Below are 21,872 nucleotides of genomic sequence, written 5' to 3'. Positions count from 1 at the left end.
AATAGTGTTTTCAGAGAGGTGATCATGAGAAAGCATCTTTATTACTTCACCCTCCATGCGTAGAAGTGTGGGTAATATTTGCAAGCAGCTGCAGTAGTCAGAATGAGCTGCAAAATAACAGAAATCAATCAAGACTACAACACCAAATAGAATCACTTTGAAAGAGGTTCAGCCCAGGAGATTAAAAGAAACAATGACAGTAAAAAGGATGTAAAGAAGTTAGTATCACGGAATTGAATATACTCAACCTTAATAGAGTGTTAACTACAATTTGCTCACACGATGACAGATAAACTGTATTAGGTCCAAGGTAGGTAAGCCTTCAAATAGGTTAAAACTCAAATCAATGAAGGAACAGGTCCAAAAAAGAAAAGAACCACAAAAAATGCTGGTCATTCGATGCCCAAACAACTAAGAAGAACCAACTATTCCCGCAATTTGCTGCCAAAAAACTCTGGTACATCCAAAACTGTGTTTGAGTGAGAGATTATTATGCCTCAAATCCAATCAGAGAGCATATAATTCACCAACCAACAAGTAGAAGCTTCAAGAGAGCCATCCGAATATAGAGACCGTTCTTTGCTTGTCTAAAGTAGGCAGCCCTTGCATCCGCATCAACATCCACAGTTATCTAAAATAACATCACGAAAATACCAAATCACCAATCATTTATCAGAAACATGTAGATAGTCCTCATAAAGATTGTGCCAAAACGAAGAGAAAATTGAACAAGCTAACCTCGTCAAGCCTTGGGAGGGGATGCATAACCACAGCATGCTTTTGCATCACACCCAAGACAGCCCCATCTACAATGTACTTTCCTCGAGCTTCTTCATAAAGATCAGTTCGCTCTCCAAACCTTTCTCGCTGAATACGAGTTTGGTACACCACATCACATTTAGAAGCAACTTCCATTAGATCATCACTTTCTTCCCACTTCACTCCCTTTGATGTCAGAAAGTCTTTTATGTCATCCTAAAATGAGTAAACAAAAAGAAATGCAACCAATCATACCGCCAAAATCCTTTTCTAACTTCTCTTTGTATCTAGAGTTGTCTGATTTCTATTTGAAGGCAAATTTATTCTTGAGATTGTTAAAGACAAGGCTAATTACCAAAACCTTGAAGTTGTTTTCTATATACCTTCATTTTAACCACCTCAGGCGAGACAAAGTAGATCTTGACATCCTCATACTTGGAAAGCAGATAAGCAAGTGAGCGGACAGTCCTTCCGTTTGCTAGATCTCCAACAAGACCAACTTTAATTCCATCTAGCTTTCCTATCTCTCTCTCGATTGTGTATACGTCGAGAAGAGCCTGTATCATGGATACAAAACACAAGCAGTGCTTAAAAAATTAGGAGCTTATGGACATCAATATTACAAAATGGAAAACAGAAACAAGTAACTTTCATTATTCTGCCAGGGGATTACACTGGGGAAAAAAAAATTGCTTACTTGAGTTGGATGTTGTCCTGGACCATCCCCAGCATTAATAACAGGAATACTGGCGGTAGCAGCTGCTCTTCGGGCAGCGCCACTTTCAAAGTGCCTCATCACAATTATATCCGAGTACCCTTCAACAGTTCTAATAGTATCTGCAACTCAAGATTTAGCCTCAAAATCAGAACGATATGGCAACAACCACCCAAAAGTAAGCCAACTAAAGACTAACCTTCAAGTGTCTCTCCTTTTGCAGCTGACGAAAACTCCCGTGCATTTTCTGTTGTCAAAACTTCCCCACCCAACCGTTTCATGGCAGACTCAAAAGAAAGCCTAGTTCTAGTTGAGGGCTCGTAAAATAGGGTAGCCATTAGAAACCCCTTAAGAATTTGGCTTCTGGGTGAGTTTTTCTCAACTTTCTCCATCTCACGCGTCACTTCAAATATAGCAGTAAGAATATCTCTATCGAATTGCTGAGCTTCAATCACGTCATCTAGTTGAAACTTGTTCCCAACCAAAATTGAAGGTTTATTGTCAACATCCAGCGCTTGACATTGGACCCTATTCCATGGTAACAGCCTCCCTCTTTGCTCCCAACTTATTGATTTCACATTGAATAACACCCTTGAGTGTGATCGGGTGTCAGATGATTGCTTAAAAAGACTCGAATAATTGGTAAGGAAGTCTCTGTAACACTTCATTGTTTTAGGAGCAGACACGGGCCCTTGTAATGGACATGTAGAAAACAAAGATGAAGAAGCCATTTGCAAGACAGATAGCAGCAACCAGGATAGGATGGAACTCTGTTTGTTCAAAGCTTTTCAGCCCCTAAAATACAACACAAGATAGAAATTTAGACTAGCACTACTACTGCATTCCAAAGCTTGATCTTTGAACCAACAAAACTTCTTGTGTTAAATATTAAATTTCTTGATTGGCTGTAGGTTAAACAGTTGGGAAAGCGATGTGGGAACATGAATCTGTAAGGCTGGTTATTGAAAATTGTTAGGAGATGGGGGCAGAGAAAACTAACCTCTCAACTATTAGGAAATTGATTTGAGTTCTAACAAAAACACATGGGTGGAAAAGAATGCATTTTCCTTCATTTTCTTGGCAACCCATACAAATGATAAGTACTTGAACTAATTTTAAAGACTGGAAAACATCCACTAACAGAATAAATTAGGTCACATGGCAATTACATATCAAATCATCATAATTGCCAAAGACAACTACAAAGAATTACTAGTCGGCTAGAGAGTTCTGGTTAGATGAGGTTTTAACTTAAACCAGGAACCAAATTGATCATTGCGGTTTAATGATTTTGGGAAAAAAACCAGCGGACAAGGTATCTGGTTTGGAATAGCCTGACCATGGTTCATTTCAAAGACCAAAACTTTTTCTTTCTCGTTTCGTTTCGTTTCGCTCAATAAGGGAAGCTCAGTTTCGGTATCACCTTTCCGGGTTCTAAACTCTACCAATTTCAGGAACTCAACTTCGTAATTTGTATACCAAACTTCAATTTTCAGAAATTAATCAATCCCATCAATTAACTTTTAAACAAATTCCATTACAAGGTACAATCAGCTCTAAAATCCCAAAAACATAGCAAAAGTAATAAATGTAGATTACAAGTTACCCAAAACCCCTCTGTTTCTCCTTAAAAACGTACTCTTTTACTTGAGGAAAGGCAATGGCCAATGGCTCAATGTAATTTACAGGCCCGGCAAAATGACCACTTCTCATACCCTTTTGAGGATCTGGTGAAACCCCATCAAAAAACCTACAAAAGAGTGAAATCTAAATAATTTCTACAAAAATAGGCAATCCATTCAACTTGTGTGTCCATGAAAAATTCACTGTGAAAAAGGTTAGTAAAAACCCAGAATTTTCTCCTACCTTGAGAAGAGGCAGAGAAAAGGTAGATGTTTTTTCAGCAACATTTGGATGGCATTGTCAGACTGACGCTATTATCTTGGAAAACAAGAGAGGGCTAGCAAAAGGAAAGGATACCTCTGAATCTCTGATCGTAATTTTAGGGTTTTGAGAAACAATGGGTTTTGTGGGAAGTCTGTTGTACTACGAATATTCAATTTCAGGTAATTTTCAATATGCCCCATTGAACTACCACTTTATATCAATTTACCCCATTAAACTATTAAACGAACAGTATACCCCCCTTAAACTATCAGTTTGTTTCAATGTAATCTTTCCGTTAGCAAAATTAACGTGAAATGGGTGGTGGGTTTCTGACCAAATTAATTGGCATATGTGTAACACTGGCCTAACATTCTTCCTCATACCCCAAACCTTATCCGCCCACCAAACACGCGGCTAGAGTTTTAGATTATCATATCACGTGTGTGAATAGGTCTATCGGAAACGTAATTGCATTACAAATTTGTGTCGTCAAAGTTAATAATTTCATATCGCCTTCGTATGTTACAATTTTCTGTTTGATATTGATCCACCTAACGTTTTAAGTATTGTATATGTCCCTATTGGCTTGGTAGGTTACTCTTCAAAGTTTGATTAGGTTCTAAGTTACAATAAGAATTAATCACAAATACAATACATGTCGATAATTGGGAAGTTTGATGCTTTGTTCCGTAGACTTTTAATCACGTTTCAATGTAGTTTAGGTAATACAGTAGGTAGCATAAGATTGTAGAGTAGGAAGGAATGGCATATTGGTTACCACTGTTCCCACCACTTCGGCAACTACGTATATTAAAAGCCTCCGTACACAATCCTTTTTGTCACAGAGAGAGAGAGAGAGAGAGAGAGAGAGAGAGAGAGAGAGAGAGATGATAATGATGGGAAAGGTATGTGCCATTCTATTGCTATGCTTAGTGGTCATAGCCATGCCAATGGTTCAGGGCATTGACGAAAGCCCACAGGCTGTGGCAGAGTGGTTCGAACATCTGCCGAAAATGGAGGAAAAGGTGACAAAGCTTCACTTCTATTTCTATGACCAATTGAGCGGCAAAAACGCGACTGCTGTGACGGTGGCTCAAGCCAACACTACCTTCCAATCACCCTCCCTGTTTGGGTTAGTTTTCGTGATCGACAATGCATTAAAAACTGGACCAGAGCCTGACTCAACAACAGTGGGCCGAGCCCAGGGGATGTATGCATCAGGTGGGTTGAAGGAACCAGTTGCGGTCATGACCTTAGACTTTGTTTTTACCAGTGGAGAGTATAACGGTAGCACTCTTAGTATGTCGGGCAGAAACCCAATCCTTGATCCGTACCGTGAAATGCCCATAGTCCGAGGATCCAGTGTTTTCCGGCTAGCGCGTGGAATCGCCACTGCAAAGACTTATCTGTTCAATACCACTACCGGCGATGCTATAGTCGAGTATAATGTAATTGTCCTTCATTATTAAGTGATTTTTTGGGGATAAAAATAAGTGCTATTAGTTGTGTCGACGCATCGTTCTCTTTATTGCTTCTATCTTGACCTTAATTATTAATTTAGGCATCTTAACCTTTTCTTCACCATTTTGTGGAGGACGTTGCATAGCCGATCCCAATTGACTGGGACACATAATTAAACATCAGATGTAATTGGGAAGTTTCAAACTTTGTTCGGTAGACAGTGACTTTTAACCATGTTTCAATGTAGTTTTAGGTAATAAAGGCTATAAAGTCTTAATTAAGTAGTAATTAGATTGTAGAGGAGGAAGGAATGGCATATTGGTTACAACTGTTCCAACCACTACGCCAACCATATTAAGCCTCCCTACACAATCCTTTATGTCAAAATTAGAGAGAGAGAGAGAGAGAGAGATGGTAAAGCTATGTGCAATTCTATTGCTATGCTCAGTGGTCATAGCCATGCCTATGGTTCGGGGCATTGACGAAAGCCCACAAGCAGTGGCAAAGTGGTTTGAAAACCTCCCGAAGATGGAGGAGAAGGTGACAAAGCTTCACTTCTATTTCCATGACCAAGTGAGCGGCAAAAACGCGACTGTTGTGAGGGTGGCCCAAGCCAACACTACCTTCCAATCACCCAACGTGTTTGGGTTAGTTATCGTGCTCGACGATGCATTGAAAACTGGACCGGAGCATGACTCGATGACAGTGGGCCGAGCCCAAGGGATGTATTTATCAGCTGGGTTGAAGGAAGCAGTTGCGGTCATGAACTTAGACTTTGTTTTCACCAGTGGAGAGTACAATGGTAGCACTCTTAGTATGTCGGGTCGAAACCCAGTCAATGATCTGTACCGTGAAATGCCCATAGTCGGAGGGTCTGGAGTTTTTCGGCTAGCTCGTGGAATCGCCACTGCAAAGACGTATTGGGTCAATACCACTACCGCGGATGCTATCGTCGAGTATAATGTAATTGTCCTTCATTATTAAGTGATTTTTGGGGATACAAATAAGTGCTATTAGTCATGTGGACACATTGTTCTTTTTACTGCTTCTATCTTGACCTTAATTGGTAATTTAGGCGTCCTAACCTTTTCACCATTTTGTGGAGGACGGCATGTCCATCTTGTTGAATTTGTTTTACTCCGACCAAGAAAGCTTATCATTTTCTTGTATCGAGTACTACATCTAGGTTTTCACATGCAGTAATATGCAGGAACGTCGTGGATTGATAGAAGAAAAGAGATGACTAACCAAATATGTGCAGCGTTAGACGTAGGGCATGTTCTATCGCAGGCCTAAATCACGAATATGAGGATCTTTAGTCTTGCAATATCACAAACTCAATGCACAATTCATTTTTCTTTCTTTGATTAGACTGGGTACAAAATCATGCTCGAAATTTTTCATCCTCCTTTGGGTTGAGCATGAGATAAGCCTAGACACATATAGTCTTCCATGGTAGTTGTAGAGATACAAATATTTGAGTAGCAGGTGGGACCATAATCTCACCACACCAGAGGAGAATGGAAATCTGATCTATAATCTCTATCCCTATTTCATCATCGTAGAGGCCTGATTTGTTCGTCGCATTACAACCCCACGGGAGCATATACTGTGAAATCAGGATATCAAACTGCCTATGACTTTCAAAGAAATTGGAAGACGGAGATGGCCGATTTCAAGCCTGGGGAGAGGGTGTGGAAAACCATTTGGAAATTTTCTCTGTGCTTATATTCGGGAGAAGCTCAAGGGGTATCACATTTTTCCTACAAGGGGAAAGGAGGTGGGCATTGCGTGGAGTGTCAACAATTTAGGTGATAGTGATGAGAGTTTTTCAATGTCAAAGAGGAGTTTTTGCTTTTCACCTGAAGAAAATTTTAAAGAACATTTCCTTTTGACAAGAAAGAACAGCAGCTACACCACAACTAGAAGGGAACCAAATTAAAGCACAACATCGTATGAGATTTGCAAGACAGTGATTATAAAGTCAACTCAAGTAAGAACATAGGTACTTCATCGAAACGAAAGCACATCTGAGAATATAGTCAACAATCACGAAACAGCGAAATGGATGTGTTTGGAAGAAGCCAGCAGGTTACCAGAACGAGAAAATACAGAAAAATGACATATGGGGAGTTCATGGCTAATCCAAAATACAGAAATAGGCAACATAAGAGTGCAGCACCCAACCATTCTACTTGCATTTTACAGAAGTCATTTCTGTTCATTTTCCTCTTCCTCCTTCTGTTGATAACGCCGCTTATATTTGGCAATCTGGCCAACGCTTTGAGCCATCTGCCGCCTTGCTCTAATGTGATAAACTTTACTGACGTTGTGTATTTTGGTCATCATGACATTCATCAAACGGCCACTCTGGGTAACATAGGATATCCATTGCAACTGAGGATGCACTCCTTTCTTCATTTTCTACCTAGCGACACTGCAATAAAACTTTTTTAAACAAAGTTACATCAATCCTTGATCCATATATGAACCTTCCGATGACACAGAACAGAACTAAACCATCAATGTCAGAAACGCTCATATTTACGTTTAGTGTGAATTACGGAGTACAAGGGATAAGGGGTAAAGTGCCTTAATGAAAAAGCCCGCAACTTAAAACATACTTATGGTCTCCACTCCCACATTCGTTATTCTTATTCATAATGCATCATAACGAAGTGAAGACAAGTACCCCAAGGGGTAAGCCAGGAGGTTAAAGCGTGGGACTTAGGGGTATGCTCCCTCCTAGGTTCAATACTCTTAAGTCCTAGGTGCTATCAAATGAGGCTAGTTCATACGGCACTTTGCTCTGTCAATTGGGTCCCCGCCAGTGGACGTGGGATTGTTCACGAGAGATTAGTCAAGCTGCACGTAAGCTAACTCAGACACACCGAGTTATCAACAACCACCAAAATAATGAAGGCAAGTTTTTTTCTTTTTTTGGTAAATGATGCATTTTATAACCAACAAAACAAAAACTCAGGGGAGGAAAACCCCATTACAATCAAACTTTACAAAGAAAGCCTACAACAAACTACTATACGTCAAAACCCCCAAGGGATAGAATTCCCCAGCATTATGGGAGAGATTTGCCAAAGATTACATAGACTTTGGTTCTCAACTGAGTTGGGGATATTCCTCCAAGTACAGATTCTAAGTTTCAGATTTTCTCATATGCAAGCTAAGATTCCATCTGGACTCTTAGAGCCCCCACCAAATACTCTTGAGTTCCTTTCAAGCCAAATAAAGTACACCCCAGCGGCAAAAGCAAGTTTGAATGCAAGTTATCTAAATAGTCTAGGCCAGGTTTCAACAGCACGTGGAGAAAGGTTCAATGCAAGGTACATGAACAATTTCCAGTTTCCACAAAAGCTTCTCTTTAAGGTAATTTATCAAACACTTGGAAGACAAATGAAAACCAGACGTCCATGTAGTGATGAAGTGATAAAAAAATGGACAGCGCGGTGGCGGCTGATTATAAGAAAGCCGACCCAGAAAAGTTCGTTGCTTTTTGGTCGGACAGTGTCAATCATCAAGAGGGAATGCGATTATGGGAGCCTTGTTTAAGCATCTAAATTATATCCATATAAGGGGGGGTGGGGGGGGGGGGGGGGAGGAGGCTTAGGAGGAGGGAGGGAGCTACCTGGTCTTATCCTCGCCGGAGCCGCCGATCTTTGCCGGACCTGCTGACCTCTGTTCGATTTACGATCAAGATTTTGGGCTGGTTCTTGACTCCGATCGATTAGTAAGTAACACAGGAGCCTGACAGTATATGTTTTCATTTCCGCAGATCTTACCCTACAGTTTATAAATATTATAGATTCACCACAGAATAAAACTTCTAAATTTATACTAACAACCCCCTGTGTCCTTAGATTAATTCTTCTACAACCACACACATTTCACACGAACACTTTTACACACACATTCATAAGGGTGAGTGAGCGTAATAGTATTTGTGTGAATGTGTGGTTGTAGAATTTTTACGTCCTCGGATATGTTCTAGCCGCATTGCCGTTGTAGTAGATATGTTTCAACAATGTAACAGACTTACGTATCCTGAAGAAGACATGCGTATAGGTAAGAGACAATTCACTTGGTAGGTGCCATACATATTTCAAGTGCAATTGTTTTAGGCGGGTACTTGTCTTCTCTTTTGGTGATCCACGAATTATTTAACTACTAAAAATTCACTTTTAAGTTGTGAGCTTTACCCGTTCCAGAAACCTTTTTAAAAAATAAGCAGCTTATTTCACATTTTCAAACTCAAAAATAATGTAAATAAAAAATAATTTTTAAATTTTTTTTGCATCATATAAAAGATCTCATTGAGATCTTTCAAACAAGATCCATATTGTATATTTTTAGATTTTAATAAACCCATAATTTTTGAGTTTGAAATTGCCTTTTTAAAAAATAAGGGCTTTTTTCCATTTTTGGAACGGGCTCTAGTGAATCACTTATTACAAGAGGTGATACTGTTTGCCATGGCAGGTTCCAACCCAAAAGATCAGAGGGTTCATAAATCAACTTTTCGTCAATGCTCTAATCTGGTCACTTTTTAAGCGAAATAGGTGAATTTAAGAATGAAACCTGCAAATTAAGAATTAGTTTACACTTGTTAATTTGTAGTACTTTAAAGCAATTATCATCATCTCAGTCTAGAAGAAAAAGGAAGTGATACTTGGTAGGGGTGAGCATGGACCAGATTGGTTCGGTTTTATAGTAAACTAAGAATCAAATTACTGTGTACGGATTATGAATTTAGAGAACCAAACCAACTCACAAAAGGTATAGAACCAAACCAATCCAAACCATTAGACTATGGTTCGGTTTTCGGTTTCGGGTTTCGAACCACAGTTTACTTGAAACTAATATATCATCTTCGTAAACTATTTAAAGTACTCAAAATTGCGGAGATAAACTAAAAATTGGTTTCCATTTATAGAAATATAGGACAATTTAGGAATTAATTGAGTCATGGAATTACTACTCAATGAATGGAGCATTACATTATACCATGTGCTTTTGGTGTACCAAAGTTATAGAAATGAGTTTTTATATACAAAAGTTTATGCCGAATAATTTTTGTAGTAAATGAATATTGAATAGAATAGTGGACTGTATAGATTATTAATTCAGGAAATTAGTTGACTATAACTCCCATGTATACTAGGTATATCTAAATTAAATGAGTTATATATATACAAAGTTCAGATTGGTTTGGAACCAAAATCATTAACGTAAATCCACAGACCAAACCATTTAATGCGGTTTCTAATTTTTTTAAATTGAAACCAAACCAAACAAAATCATTCGGTTTGGATTGGATTTGCGGTTTAACGGATTTTTTGCTCACCCCTAACACTTGGCCAAAAAGTCCTATTGGACAAAGTAGAGCTCATATCAATGTCAGGCTTATACCTAAAAGTGAAGTGGAAATATCTAAAAATACAAATATTAGTAACACATACTAACCCACATAATAAGAGGTCCACCAACATATTCTTTGTTTAAGTTAGCGCACGCCATTGCATCTACCTGTTTTAACATGTTTGTGTGTCCCTAACGGCGTTGTCGTAACATGTTTGTGACTCATATCAATGGCAATGCACCTACACTCGCAGAGGTCATGCAAACTTGGCAATGAGTCAATGACAAACCACTCTTGCGTAGTTTTCCTTTAGTTTCTGTTATATCAAACACTGAATTTGGAATCTCTGACACTCAACATTCGACAAAGAAATTCGACAAAGAAATCTTGCAGGAAAAAAAAACATTCAACAGAGAAATTTTCAAGTCCAACTCAAACTGGCACAGTCCAAATACTAGCTCATATGAGAGCAAAATCCACATAGTACACATGCCCACGAGGGACAATCATACTACCAATAAAATTCACAAAGCAGAAGCAACTTCGGCAATAGTTTGCCTTATTTAGGGATATTTCACATGGACATGCAAATTCCCAAGCATACTCTACCATAACTAGTTAAGATACATACATAGAGACAGCAGCAATGTTTATCAAAAGCGCAATTCTCAGTGCAGAACTAGGCATTCCCCAGACACCATAGGGTGGCGGGAGCCTTTGTTGAGGGCATCTACTTCTTCAAGAGATTGAGGCTTGTCATCAGGCTCTTCCTTGAGCAAGCTCTCAGAAACACTTGGATTTCCTTCGTCACGACAAGAGATGACTTCAAAGATCAAAGCCTTCACTTCTTGGAACCTCTCTTCAGAAAGGGAGACCTCAGCAAGGAGCCTCCAAGCATTTGCTTCAGATGCCTCTTCATAGTCCTTCTTCCTCTTTAAAACCATGTGTCCGCTAATTTCCCACACTGCCGGGTTCACTTGGGTGTCCAGAAGCTCAGGGCTCACTTCCCCAAGAGCCTGTTTCTCAGCATAACACTGTTTTGTTCATTCAACAGAACATATATACTTTAGGTCAGGCAACCCAAACTGAAGGAACACGAAAAAGGGCTCAAAAGTCAAAACTAGATTATAGCCCAACAAAATCACAATAAGCAATACAGGTCTGAATGCTCTCACCTGTGGGAGGAGAAAGATACGTTTTGCAGAATCAGAGATAAACACATTGAAAGGAATGTTGTTCTCTTGAAGGCAAATGCAGGAATCTGAGACGGCATTGGACAGATCTTCCAGAGTATTTCCACCCTCAAAAACGAACCCTCCGACTGGATAATTTGACAGCTCAGAGATTACCACCCCGCCCTTGAAAGTAGTTATCTTCCTTGTGAGAGCCTTCTCAATAGGAAAGGGCACAGCCAAGTAATAAGCCTGTTGCGTGAAAACCATATAACAGCCCTTTCATTATAAAAGCTAACTAACCATGAGATGTATGATAATGGGACCTTTATACTCAAAACTTGAGGTATTCGAAAAGGAGTTATTTAGAACCTGGAAATGGAGGTGGTTGATTGTAGCAAATGCACCCAAGCTGTTGTAACCCAAACGGAAGTATGGGTTTCCAGCCTCTGCGGCCATGTAAAGAGCAAGCAAGAAGCTATCCCTGTCAATCCTCTGAGGCAAGCATTCAAGAATCCGAGGGATCAAAAGAACATGACCATACTCAATTGGACTAACCTGTTGAAGAATAATTAAGAGAAACTAGCTTAGCCAGTACTACTATTTTGTAGTGTATACACACTCAACCATGAAGAACAAGGTAGGAGAACATACGTTGATGGCCACAACACTCGGAGAATTCTCAACATCAATAGGTGCATTTGGGAAGAATTGGATTTCATTGTCTTCACTTGCTTCAAACTGGAAAAGCACCTCCTCCTGGCCAACCTTAGTGAAGTTGAACTTGCTCCCATCGAATGGCTGCAGCACCTTATCAACTCGAAACTCAGTTGGCCTCTTCTTCAGGTGACGGCCCTCATTTAGCTGTGCAATGAAGCCATACTCTCCAGGAATAACCTATATCAACATACTTATATAAACCACAATGGACCACATCGTAATTCGGCAAAATACTCCACTTAATAGGTCCTAGACTGATCAAATTGTTAGGGACCTTAACAATACCCTAGCATGGGATTTAGGGGATATGACTGCAGAAAACTAAAACAGCGCAAGCACAAATACACAAGAACTTCACCCAATGTGGGCTAAGTCCACGGTCATTGCATGGTTTGCACCTATTCTCTATGATGAAGAAGAATATAAGGCATAGCTTGCGCCACTACGAATGGCTCTACACAACCACATACATAATTAGATTGGCGACGAGCGTGGCTACATTAACAGGCTGCACGTTTGGTAGCACTAATTAGCTACAGACTATCCAATTTTAGAGTAAAGAAATGGCAAAGACCTTGGTTTCACAAGCAGTGACATCATAGCGAAAGAGCCCTTTCTGCACACGATCCTCCCACTGCCATCAAGTAGTAAGATATCAGCTGATTATAATGTATTGATAATTGGTAAATAGCACAAAATTCACATAAAAAGACTTTAACAATTTACCTCCCCAAGCAGAAGCGAATCCAAGAAAGCAACTGGAGGCTCCTTGTCCTCAGGATTAAGCAGATCCTTTCCACTCGAAATCTTGTTCAACCTCTTGAAAGCATACAGAGGTAGCTTTGCCCCTGATATAAACCCCAATTTAAGTTAAATGAAATTTCTTCAACATCACACTTGGAAAAATTATGCTTTGTTTGGTTTGGTTTTTGGAAAAAAAATTTCAACTCAAAAAATACTTATTACCTCTACTTTCAATCATTACTCTTCACTCATAACCCCTATCTCCAATCATTATTCTCATCTCTCTCTCTCTCATTACCCATACTTCCAATCATTGCTCTATTTCTTTCTCCACTCATAACCCCAAAAAAATTCTCAAAAACTCATCCAAAGAGAGCATAAGAAACTACTGTAATTCAATTTTCATAGCAGATGCAATTCGGCAAATCCCCCCAGAAGTAACCGCTAGTCTAGTTAGTAGTTACAGCCCAGAAAACTTAGAACGTGGTTTACCTAAATTACTGATTTGGTATTTTCCCTTCTTTTCTGAAATTTTATTTATTCACGTTATAACTTTTTTGATTTTTTATTCATCTTATCTAGAGGAGTATGAAAAGCAAAAAAAAAAATCATCAAAGACAGGAACTTTTTGGAAACAACCAACTTTTAAGTCTTTAGGCCCGTTCCGAACGCGAAATAAGAACTTATTTTTTAAGAAGGCAATTTCAAACTCAAAAATGATAAATTTATTAAAATCTAAAAATATGCAATATGGATCTTGTTTAAAAGATCTCATTGAGATCTTTAATACGGTGCAAAAAAAATTAAAAAATTATTTTTCATTTGCATTATTTTTTAATTTGAAAATGTAAAATAATTACTTATTTTTTAAGAAGTATTCTGAAACGGGGTCTAATGTCTACAAACTTTTTCAACTTGTGTTCACATTTTATACTTTTCTTTTTCTTTATTCCTCTGGTTGAGAGGAACAATTAATCCCAAAAATTATTAAAATAGAAGAAGCTAAAGAACAATTACAACAAGTAAATAATACTGAAAAAGATCAATAATTTAGGAATAACTCAGCCTCAAACGTATCTACTTAAATCTTATACTAACAGAGAGAATCTTGCAAATACCCACATACTAAAAAACCAATCTAATAACAACCCACAAAATTCAAAATGTTTACACACGAATTTCTTAACACAGGTAGTTTAGAAAATACCTGGAATGCAACACTTCTGGAGGCAATTCCGGCCGCAACCACCACCACCTTCCTCCGCCTCTTCCTTTTGGAAATTGGAAACAACAGTAGGAACCCTCTTCATCCTCAACATCTTCTTGAATTATTTCACCAAAAATACAAAACAACCCACTAGACCCACAGATCTTTTTAAATAAAAATAGACGAATTACGCTTCAAATCTAATATATAAATATATATATATATATATACCTAAACTAGTACTTCTAATAAGATACGGGTGCCGCCGCCGGCGAGAAAGAGGAGGTCGGATGGGCTGCCGCCTTCGGAAGGCAAGGCGCCGCGTCCGCCGTGCGGCGAAGGGTTGGACTCAATTACACCACAACCCTTGCGTCTTCGCACGCAGCGGAGGACATGCAGCGTTGTTAGAGGCCGTGAGAATACTCCGCGTATAGCCGTGATGTCTGCAACTTGTCAAATCCGGGTTTTACCCCCCTCTCTCTCTATATATATGCTCTTTCTTTCTCTCTCTCTCTCTCTCTCTACACTCCAGCGGTGATTACAGAGCCTGTATGAGAATTGGCTTGATAGGGGTTATGGGGATGAGAAGGTCTGGGGATATATAGATAGTAGAAGATATGTGGGGGGGGGGGGGGAGAAGGAAGGAGGAATGGGGTTGTGGTTGAGGCTGATGAGTGGCGTTGGAGATTTCAGTGTATGAAGACAATTATTGCGAGGGAGACACAGGGACCACTCGAACGTACGGATGGCAAGGCTACAACTTCAAGGCGTTACTTTTGGATTTGGAATCCGTAACGAATGATTCAAGTCGTTCATCTAACATTTAGTTCATTTTAATAATGAACAACTATAATTAGTAGGATCAAGATGAAATTTAAACCATTAATTACTAAAATAGCTCACTACAGTTTTACAATGCAACCCTGCTACTTTTCAAGTTTTATTAATTCTTATTTTATTTTTCGCCTCTCTGTTCTTAGGTTTATGGGAAAATGACGCCCAGGACGTGTTTTGATAATTAATACCCGTCAAGGACATGCTAAGAACATTTAAGAACATTTATTAATGCTGAAAATGTCCTTGGAGGGTATTAATTATCAAACACGTCCTTGGCCGTCATTTTCCCTAGGTTTATTTATTGGTAAAATTTGAGCATGAGAAATGTATTAAACTAGAGAAAACATTATTTCTGGAAGCGGAGGAAAATATGGATTTTTTGCCACTCTCGTGGGCCTCTTTTCTAGTTTTTTTTAGGTAATTCAAACCGTTCATCATATAAGGCCTACAAAATAATGTGTCCACGCAAAAAATCAATTTGTCCGGATATCGATAGGTATGTCAAAAGTTGAGTTTAAGACGAAAGAATGGACGGCCGTGGATAGTTTAACTTAAAAAACAGTTGACAGATCCATACCGTCCATATTTTCGTCTGAAACTCAACTTTTGACACATCTATCAATGTCCGGACAAATTGATTTTTTGCGTAGATATATTATTTTGCGGGCTCTACAAGATGTACAGTTCGGATTACCCAAAAAAAGTGCGGTGAGGGCCCACACTATGGGTAGCGAAAAACTCCCTTTGTCCGCTTCGCTGGACGGAACTCATTCTCATTAAAATATCAGGTTCACGAGTTCAAGTTGTACTGGACATGTTTAAAATATGCTACAACTAAAAATCTACAATGCTTCCGCTCTATGATATTCAAAAAGCTTGAGCTACTCTCTATAATTGGACGGTGTGATTGATTTCAGAATTAGTTCAGCTAAATCGGACACCTAATTTATCAAAAAGCTTAAGCTATCAAGATGGACTGGGCCCGCAATCGGCTCGATTAAAGCTTGTTCAAAAATTATTCTGTGAGATGAATTAAACAAATCCTAAACTTATAAACATACTGTATTAAGTTTTTATATTGAAATGGAACAATTTATTACTCAAACTCATATATCCATCCTTGAATTTATTTATTTATTTTTATAGAAAAACTAAAGATTAAATTGCAGGCAAAATATAAAAGGTGAAACCTCGTGTTATTACCTGTTTTTGTATGAAAAATACCTTTTCCAAAACATTGACCGTGTCGTGTCAAAAAAAAAAAAACATTGACCGTGTGTTAGAGGTGAAGTGAAGAGGATAAAAAAATGCTTCTTTTATGCAAATTGGCTTTTCTTCGTTATGCATGTTTTTCTTTTTGTGTTTTTTGGATCTGACGTTATGACTTTTCTTCAACGAAGGAAGATGTAAATGTAAGCCAAAAGGCAAAAGTTAGTCCAAATTTAAAGCCAGTCGTTAGGTTGATTAATAACTATCTGATACGTTATTGATAATTTTAGTTCTTTGCGTTCCGTGTAATTGGATTATAAAAATTCTTTTTTATTTCGCTCTGTGAAAATTAGTATCGTTAGGCTAGTTAATTAGATTAGCAACTTACAGGAGTTGAACTCCTGACCTTTTTACTCTTGGCATCTAAGTACAACCCTTGATACCGTTGGACCGAAAACCTCTTGGCGATTATATAAAATACTTGTGAACCCTAGGAAATTGTTTCATAAAAAGAAAAATGATAAAAAGAAGTTGATAGACTTTATAAAATCTCCACATTAGTACCATGTACCTTGATACGTACGAAGGAAAAAAAATTAGTCTCTTTAATTGTTAGTTCATGTATCTTAATAAACCTGTTTCTGTGTTATTTCATTTAACGTATTTATTCTTCTCTATTTAAGTGGTATGAGAAAGGGTTATTTCTAAATTCGTAAGTCTGATTCTCAATGTGCGAATTTGTTTTTAGTTCATTCTCAATGTCCGATTCCCTATTAAAAGCGTATTTCTTAGGCATATCTCGATGATTAAACAGTTTTTATGTGATCTTCAAAAAAAAAAAAAAAAAAGTTTTTATGTGCTTTGATATGAAATGTGAAAGGCCTTACCAACTCTATAGAACTACTAAGAAATGAAAGAGAACCATATAACTAGAAATCGTGTACGTTTTTGTCTTATTGGCTCCGACGATCTTTGAATTGGTCTTCTTTCGACCAATCTTTCATAAACCAAAATCTATTATTTTTATGGTTCGATCCCATAACCTTTTAGTACATCGAATATCCTTTTTACCAATATAAAATAGGTTTCGTTCCGGTTTAAAATGAGAGAGATATGAGCGTTTTACCGGAATGATTTATTTTTTTGACTCATTGAGGGTAAAATAGTCATATCTTTTGAGATACAAATAATAGTGGATCAAAACTATATGGGCTAGAAAGTAGACTCAACAAGTTTTCTAACGGTTCAAACTTTGCGAAAATCCGAGTTCGGAAGTGTTCGGAACAAGCCTGTGAAGTTTGAAAATTTGTGAGGTTTCTAAGTACAACGTAGTGCGCCTGGGCCGCAAAAAAGTGTGCCTGAGGCGCAAAAAGTCCACAATTTTTCAAACTTTGCCGGCTTGTTTGAAACACTCTCCTGAACTCTGATTTTCACAAGGTTTGAACCATTAAAAAGCTTGTCGAGTTTACTTTCTAGACCATGTAATTTTGATCCAAAATTATTTGTACATCATAATATATTACTATTTTACCCTCAAGGAGTCGTAAAATAAATCGTTTCTATAAAACGCTCGCATTTTTTTCATTTTAAATCAGATAAAGACATATTATATATCGTTAAAAAGAATTTTTTTAAATACTAAAAGATGGTGAAATCCAACCACACAAATAATAAAGTTTAATTTATGAAAATTGAGTAAAAAGCAGACCACTAAAAATATAATGAGAGCAGTACTACCACCCCTCCACCACAAACACTATCACCCAACACAACTCCTCCACCACCTTCACTTGAATATCTATATTGTCATCACTTCATCACCACTACTGACACAATACCTACTACCATTGGTATTGCACCTCAATCCTACCCCCTTCGCCTTCTTTTAACCACTACAACCGCCACCGAAATTTGAACGCCACGACTATCAATCCTCCACATGCAACTCCACCATGAGTGCATCTCCACCACCACCACGTACCCCTCCACTCAACCACCAATGTCACGACTACCGCAACCACTATTAATTCACTGGCACTTCCAACATTATTTTACCTTCAGTCTGATGGGAACCAATTTATGGTGGAATCAAGAGCCTCTCTTCACGTTCTCGTTCCAACATTAATTTTACCACCATTCTATGTGGTGTTGTTTTTTTTTTTTGCACGAAAGTGAATATATTTAGTTTTAGTTAATGAGATTTGGACTTCTGTCAAATGCATATAAGTACAAGATGCCTACAACTTCACTTGTTTTATGTGATGTTAAACAAATCTCTCGCGATTTCATTCTATTATTCGAACCATTTGTTTTATAGTTTTCGATGCATTTTAATGTCTGTGCTAAAAGTTAAGTTCATTGGATATCAGAATCTATCTGAACAAATGTATTTCCAACATAGAAATATGATTCTACATTTCTTCTCAGTGAATATAATTCCAACAACGAAAAGTCTACTCACACATGCAATTAAGCACAGATTCGACACAGATTTTCTAGGAGGTCCACCTCGAATACCGCAAAGATGATCCAAATCGTTCAATTTTTTAAAAATATTTGTTTATGCATTCCTGTAAAAATTTATTTCAATCGGATACTAGTAAGAGCTTTTTCAAAATTTGTAGGGGAAATTGACTGGTTTGCCCCTACGAATTTTGAAAAAACCCTTAACCATATCCGATTGAAATAATTTTTTAAAGGAATGCATAAACAAATGGTTTAAGAAAATTGAGCAGTTTGGATCATCTTTGCGGGATCCGAAACGGGCCCCGTAAAAAAATCTATGTGAAATTTGTGTTTAAGTTTTCTGTGTGAGTAGCGCAGTTCTTCCAACAAGCCTCCATAAATATTCCATCATTCTACTATGTTTTTGCAAAATTGTTAAACACCTGAGACTTACGGAATCAACAATCGACATTGTTAATAAAATATTGCGAATAATATGCACGTAAACTGATTCGATCACCTAATTTTTCAAAATTAATTCTATTGCAAATTTCATTTTACATCACATGAAAGTATGCAACGTACAAGGGAGGATGTTGATTTGGGGGTTAAGGTCTAGTTGGCCTTAACATCCAGTCTGGTCCAATGTGAATTTTCGGGCCTGTCCCGAGTTCAAAAAAATAATCGGAATCGTTCATTTTGTTGAGCTCATCAAGAACTTTAACCTTGCAAAAATTCATGTTGATCAGATACTGATCAATACCTGATCGGGCCAAATTTATCTTGGGAAAAAAACACTATGCACACTGGATCTCACCCATTTGCTTTAAGATAAATGTGTTTTGAATATTTGGAGCAGGTATTGATAGGTATCCAATCAACATGAGCTATTGCAGGATTAGAGTTCTCGATAAGCTCGACAAAATGAATGATTCCGATCATTTTTTTTTAGGCCCGGGACAGGCCGGATGTTAAGGCCAACTGGACTGGACCTTAACCCGTTGATTCGACGCTGTGTTGTGAATCGCAGCACTAACACGTAGGACCCAACCCGGACACGAGAAACATGCAGCCCTGCGTCTGAACACGTGGTCTGGAAAAATCTGCACCACTTTCCAGTGGGGCTTTTTCCTTCGTTGGAAAGCAAACAACCAAAACTTGACCAGGAAAGGTCGCTAGATTCCGAATATAATAGCAACGGATCATTCTGGGCCAATTTCCGGCCGTGCTTTCATGAGCGGTGGAATTGTAGTAGTACGTATGTGAGAAAATTCCTATGTTTGTTTCAGTCCTAGACTCCTAACAAAGAAAAAAATGTCCATTTCCTTTTCGTTGACTGAAATCTAAGATTATTAAATTTAAGGAAAATGCTATTTGAATGTGTATCATATGCACTCCCAAAATGTTATGATTAGAGGAAATATTATGAATCGTATTATTGAAAGTTACGATTTTGGTATAAAAGTTACGAGACACACAAAAAATGTTATAATCCTTGCAAAAATATTAGGTATCCTAAACGTTACGAATTCTATTGCTGAAAAAGTTACGATTAATTTGTTTTAGTACTATAAAGTTACGAATTGCACCAAAATGTTATGAATCATAGTGATAATTTATGAATCCTATTGCTGAAAGGTTACAAATTTTAGAAAAAAAGTTACGAAAAGATACCAAAATATTATGAATGAACTATATAGGTATATATGATACAGTCCGTCTCCCGTAAGGACCACATCATTTTAATAAAATGCGGACCTCCTTTTCCCGATTGAATTTCGATGATCCGAGCCGCTCAATGTGTTCAGAATGTGATTTTAAGGGTACCCGCTAGAAATCAGCAAAAAAAATGACCGGGAAGGGCTTCATCCGAGCAGTTTTTGTTTGTTTTTTATCGAACGGTTTAAACAAAAACTGCTCGAATGAAGCCCTTCCCGGTCATTTTTTTTGCCGATTTCTTGTGGGTTCCCTTAAAATCACGTTCTGAACACATTGAGCGGCTTGGATCATCGAAATTCGATCGGAAAATGGAAGAAATGAGGAGGTTCGCATTTTAACTAAAATAAGGACTTTCTCATTTGAGACTGACTGATATATGATATATACTTTTAAAGGATGTCTCGTAACTTTGCTATGGTTTTACCATGAGAAGGAATAAGGTGAGGTATTGAACAAGAGCTTTTTAGTCTTATTTATTTATGTCAAGGAAAGTGGAGAATTTTTGTTCTTGATTTTGACATGCTCGTCCTATATTTTCCGGCCTCGATCTATATGGGTGAAATTCTTTAGATATACAATCTCTCAAACTCGCATCACCAACAAAAAAAATCATATGTTCACTCAAGTTTATTTGATCGTGAATGTTATCAACGTCATGTACAGGCAAATTGATCCGGGCATCGATTGATTGTAAAAACAATTGACGTATAAAAACTATGTTTCCTTTTTGGCGAATGTCACACGCATGTGTTCCTCTTTCTACTTCTTAAGCATGACTGAACTTTCCTAGAAATTTCGTAAACACGTTTTGTATAGAACTTTTCCTTTAAATTTAGCTTAAAGAAAAGGAAATTGAAGGATGTCCCATTACTTGCGTACACGCTGTAAAAAAGTAAAAACATATGTTGATCCTTCGAATTAATAAACACCAATATTCTTAGGCCCCGTTCCGATAAGAGAAATTAAATACTTATTTTTTGAATTAAATGTGATGTATTATGAGAGAATGACTTATCTCGTAAAGTGAAAAATAAGTATTTAAAAAATATGAATCGTAGTCCGAGTGCCATGGGCTTGAGGGAAAAAAAAAGAAGAAGCTACAGTATTTACCGATTATATATCGACATTCTTTAGTCAGATTGCTATGGACTTGATGAAAATTAATGTCACTTGTTGATTAAACATGCGTGGACATAATGACATATGATCATATATACTCTCGCCGTCCCAAGTCAGTAGTTTTTTTTTCCTAAAGTTGTGCCTACGTTGGGATACAAAAATAACATGTTCTTGTAAATAATTTCCCAAATTTTCTTACACCAACTAGCTAGGAATTCTAATTGAGATCTTTTGAGAGGTGCATGAAAAATATCAAAAAATATTGAGAACATAAATTGCATCTTTTAATACAAATGTTAATTGGCACAATTTTTTAAAAACGATCAATGACTGAAAACAGAGAGAAACGTACGTTCATTTCTTGCTCACGTAAGTCAGGTAGCACTTAGCAGGATGAGATTATGATCTTTGAAAGTGATCGCATACAAAAGCATAGAAAGATTGGTCCTTTTTTATTATTATTAAATAAAAAATAGAACATTTATGTCATGATCAACTCCTAAA

General features: G+C 37.7%; 4 protein-coding genes and 1 long non-coding RNA gene across 7 annotated transcripts; 2 read left to right on the top strand and 3 right to left on the bottom strand.

The window, feature by feature from the left end:
• Window positions 1-209: 209 nt before the first annotated feature.
• Window positions 210-3,500, bottom strand: LOC131329584 (aspartate carbamoyltransferase, chloroplastic-like). 3 transcript variants are annotated; one of them, XM_058362791.1, is made up of 7 exons: window positions 3,341-3,500; window positions 3,114-3,224; window positions 1,674-2,269; window positions 1,457-1,596; window positions 1,143-1,316; window positions 739-975; window positions 210-631 (listed from the first exon to the last, which is right to left on the bottom strand). In XM_058362791.1, exons 3-7 carry the CDS (start codon window positions 2,203-2,205, stop codon window positions 524-526), a joined length of 1,191 nt encoding a protein of 396 aa, XP_058218774.1. In that variant the 5' UTR covers window positions 2,206-2,269; window positions 3,114-3,224; window positions 3,341-3,500; the 3' UTR covers window positions 210-523. The 3 variants fall into 3 exon arrangements, with proteins under 3 accessions (XP_058218774.1, XP_058218775.1, XP_058218776.1); XM_058362792.1 differs by having other exon boundaries at window positions 3,081-3,224; window positions 3,341-3,491; XM_058362793.1 differs by having other exon boundaries at window positions 3,122-3,224; window positions 3,341-3,491.
• A 720-nt stretch (window positions 3,501-4,220) lies between these two features.
• On the top strand, window positions 4,221-4,873 carry LOC131329582 (dirigent protein 23-like). Its single transcript, XM_058362789.1, has one exon. The coding sequence runs from the start codon at window positions 4,249-4,251 to the stop codon at window positions 4,828-4,830; it is 582 nt and encodes a 193-aa protein (XP_058218772.1). The 5' UTR covers window positions 4,221-4,248; the 3' UTR covers window positions 4,831-4,873.
• A 335-nt stretch (window positions 4,874-5,208) lies between these two features.
• LOC131329581 (dirigent protein 21-like) lies at window positions 5,209-5,914 on the top strand. Its single transcript, XM_058362788.1, has one exon. It carries the CDS (start codon window positions 5,234-5,236, stop codon window positions 5,804-5,806), a length of 573 nt encoding a protein of 190 aa, XP_058218771.1. The 5' UTR covers window positions 5,209-5,233; the 3' UTR covers window positions 5,807-5,914.
• Window positions 5,915-6,801: 887 nt separating this feature from the next.
• LOC131329580 (uncharacterized) lies at window positions 6,802-9,029 on the bottom strand. The gene is made up of 2 exons (XR_009200796.1): window positions 8,466-9,029; window positions 6,802-7,270 (listed from the first exon to the last, which is right to left on the bottom strand). It is a non-coding gene; the product is annotated as an uncharacterized LOC131329580 (long non-coding RNA).
• A 1,585-nt stretch (window positions 9,030-10,614) lies between these two features.
• LOC131329579 (GDP-L-galactose phosphorylase 2-like) lies at window positions 10,615-14,843 on the bottom strand. Its single transcript, XM_058362787.1, has 7 exons — window positions 14,040-14,843; window positions 12,815-12,936; window positions 12,663-12,722; window positions 12,023-12,265; window positions 11,741-11,926; window positions 11,372-11,620; window positions 10,615-11,230 (listed from the first exon to the last, which is right to left on the bottom strand). Exons 1-7 carry the CDS (start codon window positions 14,149-14,151, stop codon window positions 10,865-10,867), a joined length of 1,338 nt encoding a protein of 445 aa, XP_058218770.1. The 5' UTR covers window positions 14,152-14,843; the 3' UTR covers window positions 10,615-10,864.
• Window positions 14,844-21,872: the final 7,029 nt, after the last annotated feature.

Source organism: Rhododendron vialii, chromosome 6a (assembly GCF_030253575.1).
Source record: "Rhododendron vialii isolate Sample 1 chromosome 6a, ASM3025357v1".
Taxonomy (NCBI): domain Eukaryota; kingdom Viridiplantae; phylum Streptophyta; class Magnoliopsida; order Ericales; family Ericaceae; genus Rhododendron; species Rhododendron vialii.
This window is presented reverse-complemented; position numbering and strand designations above follow the sequence as displayed.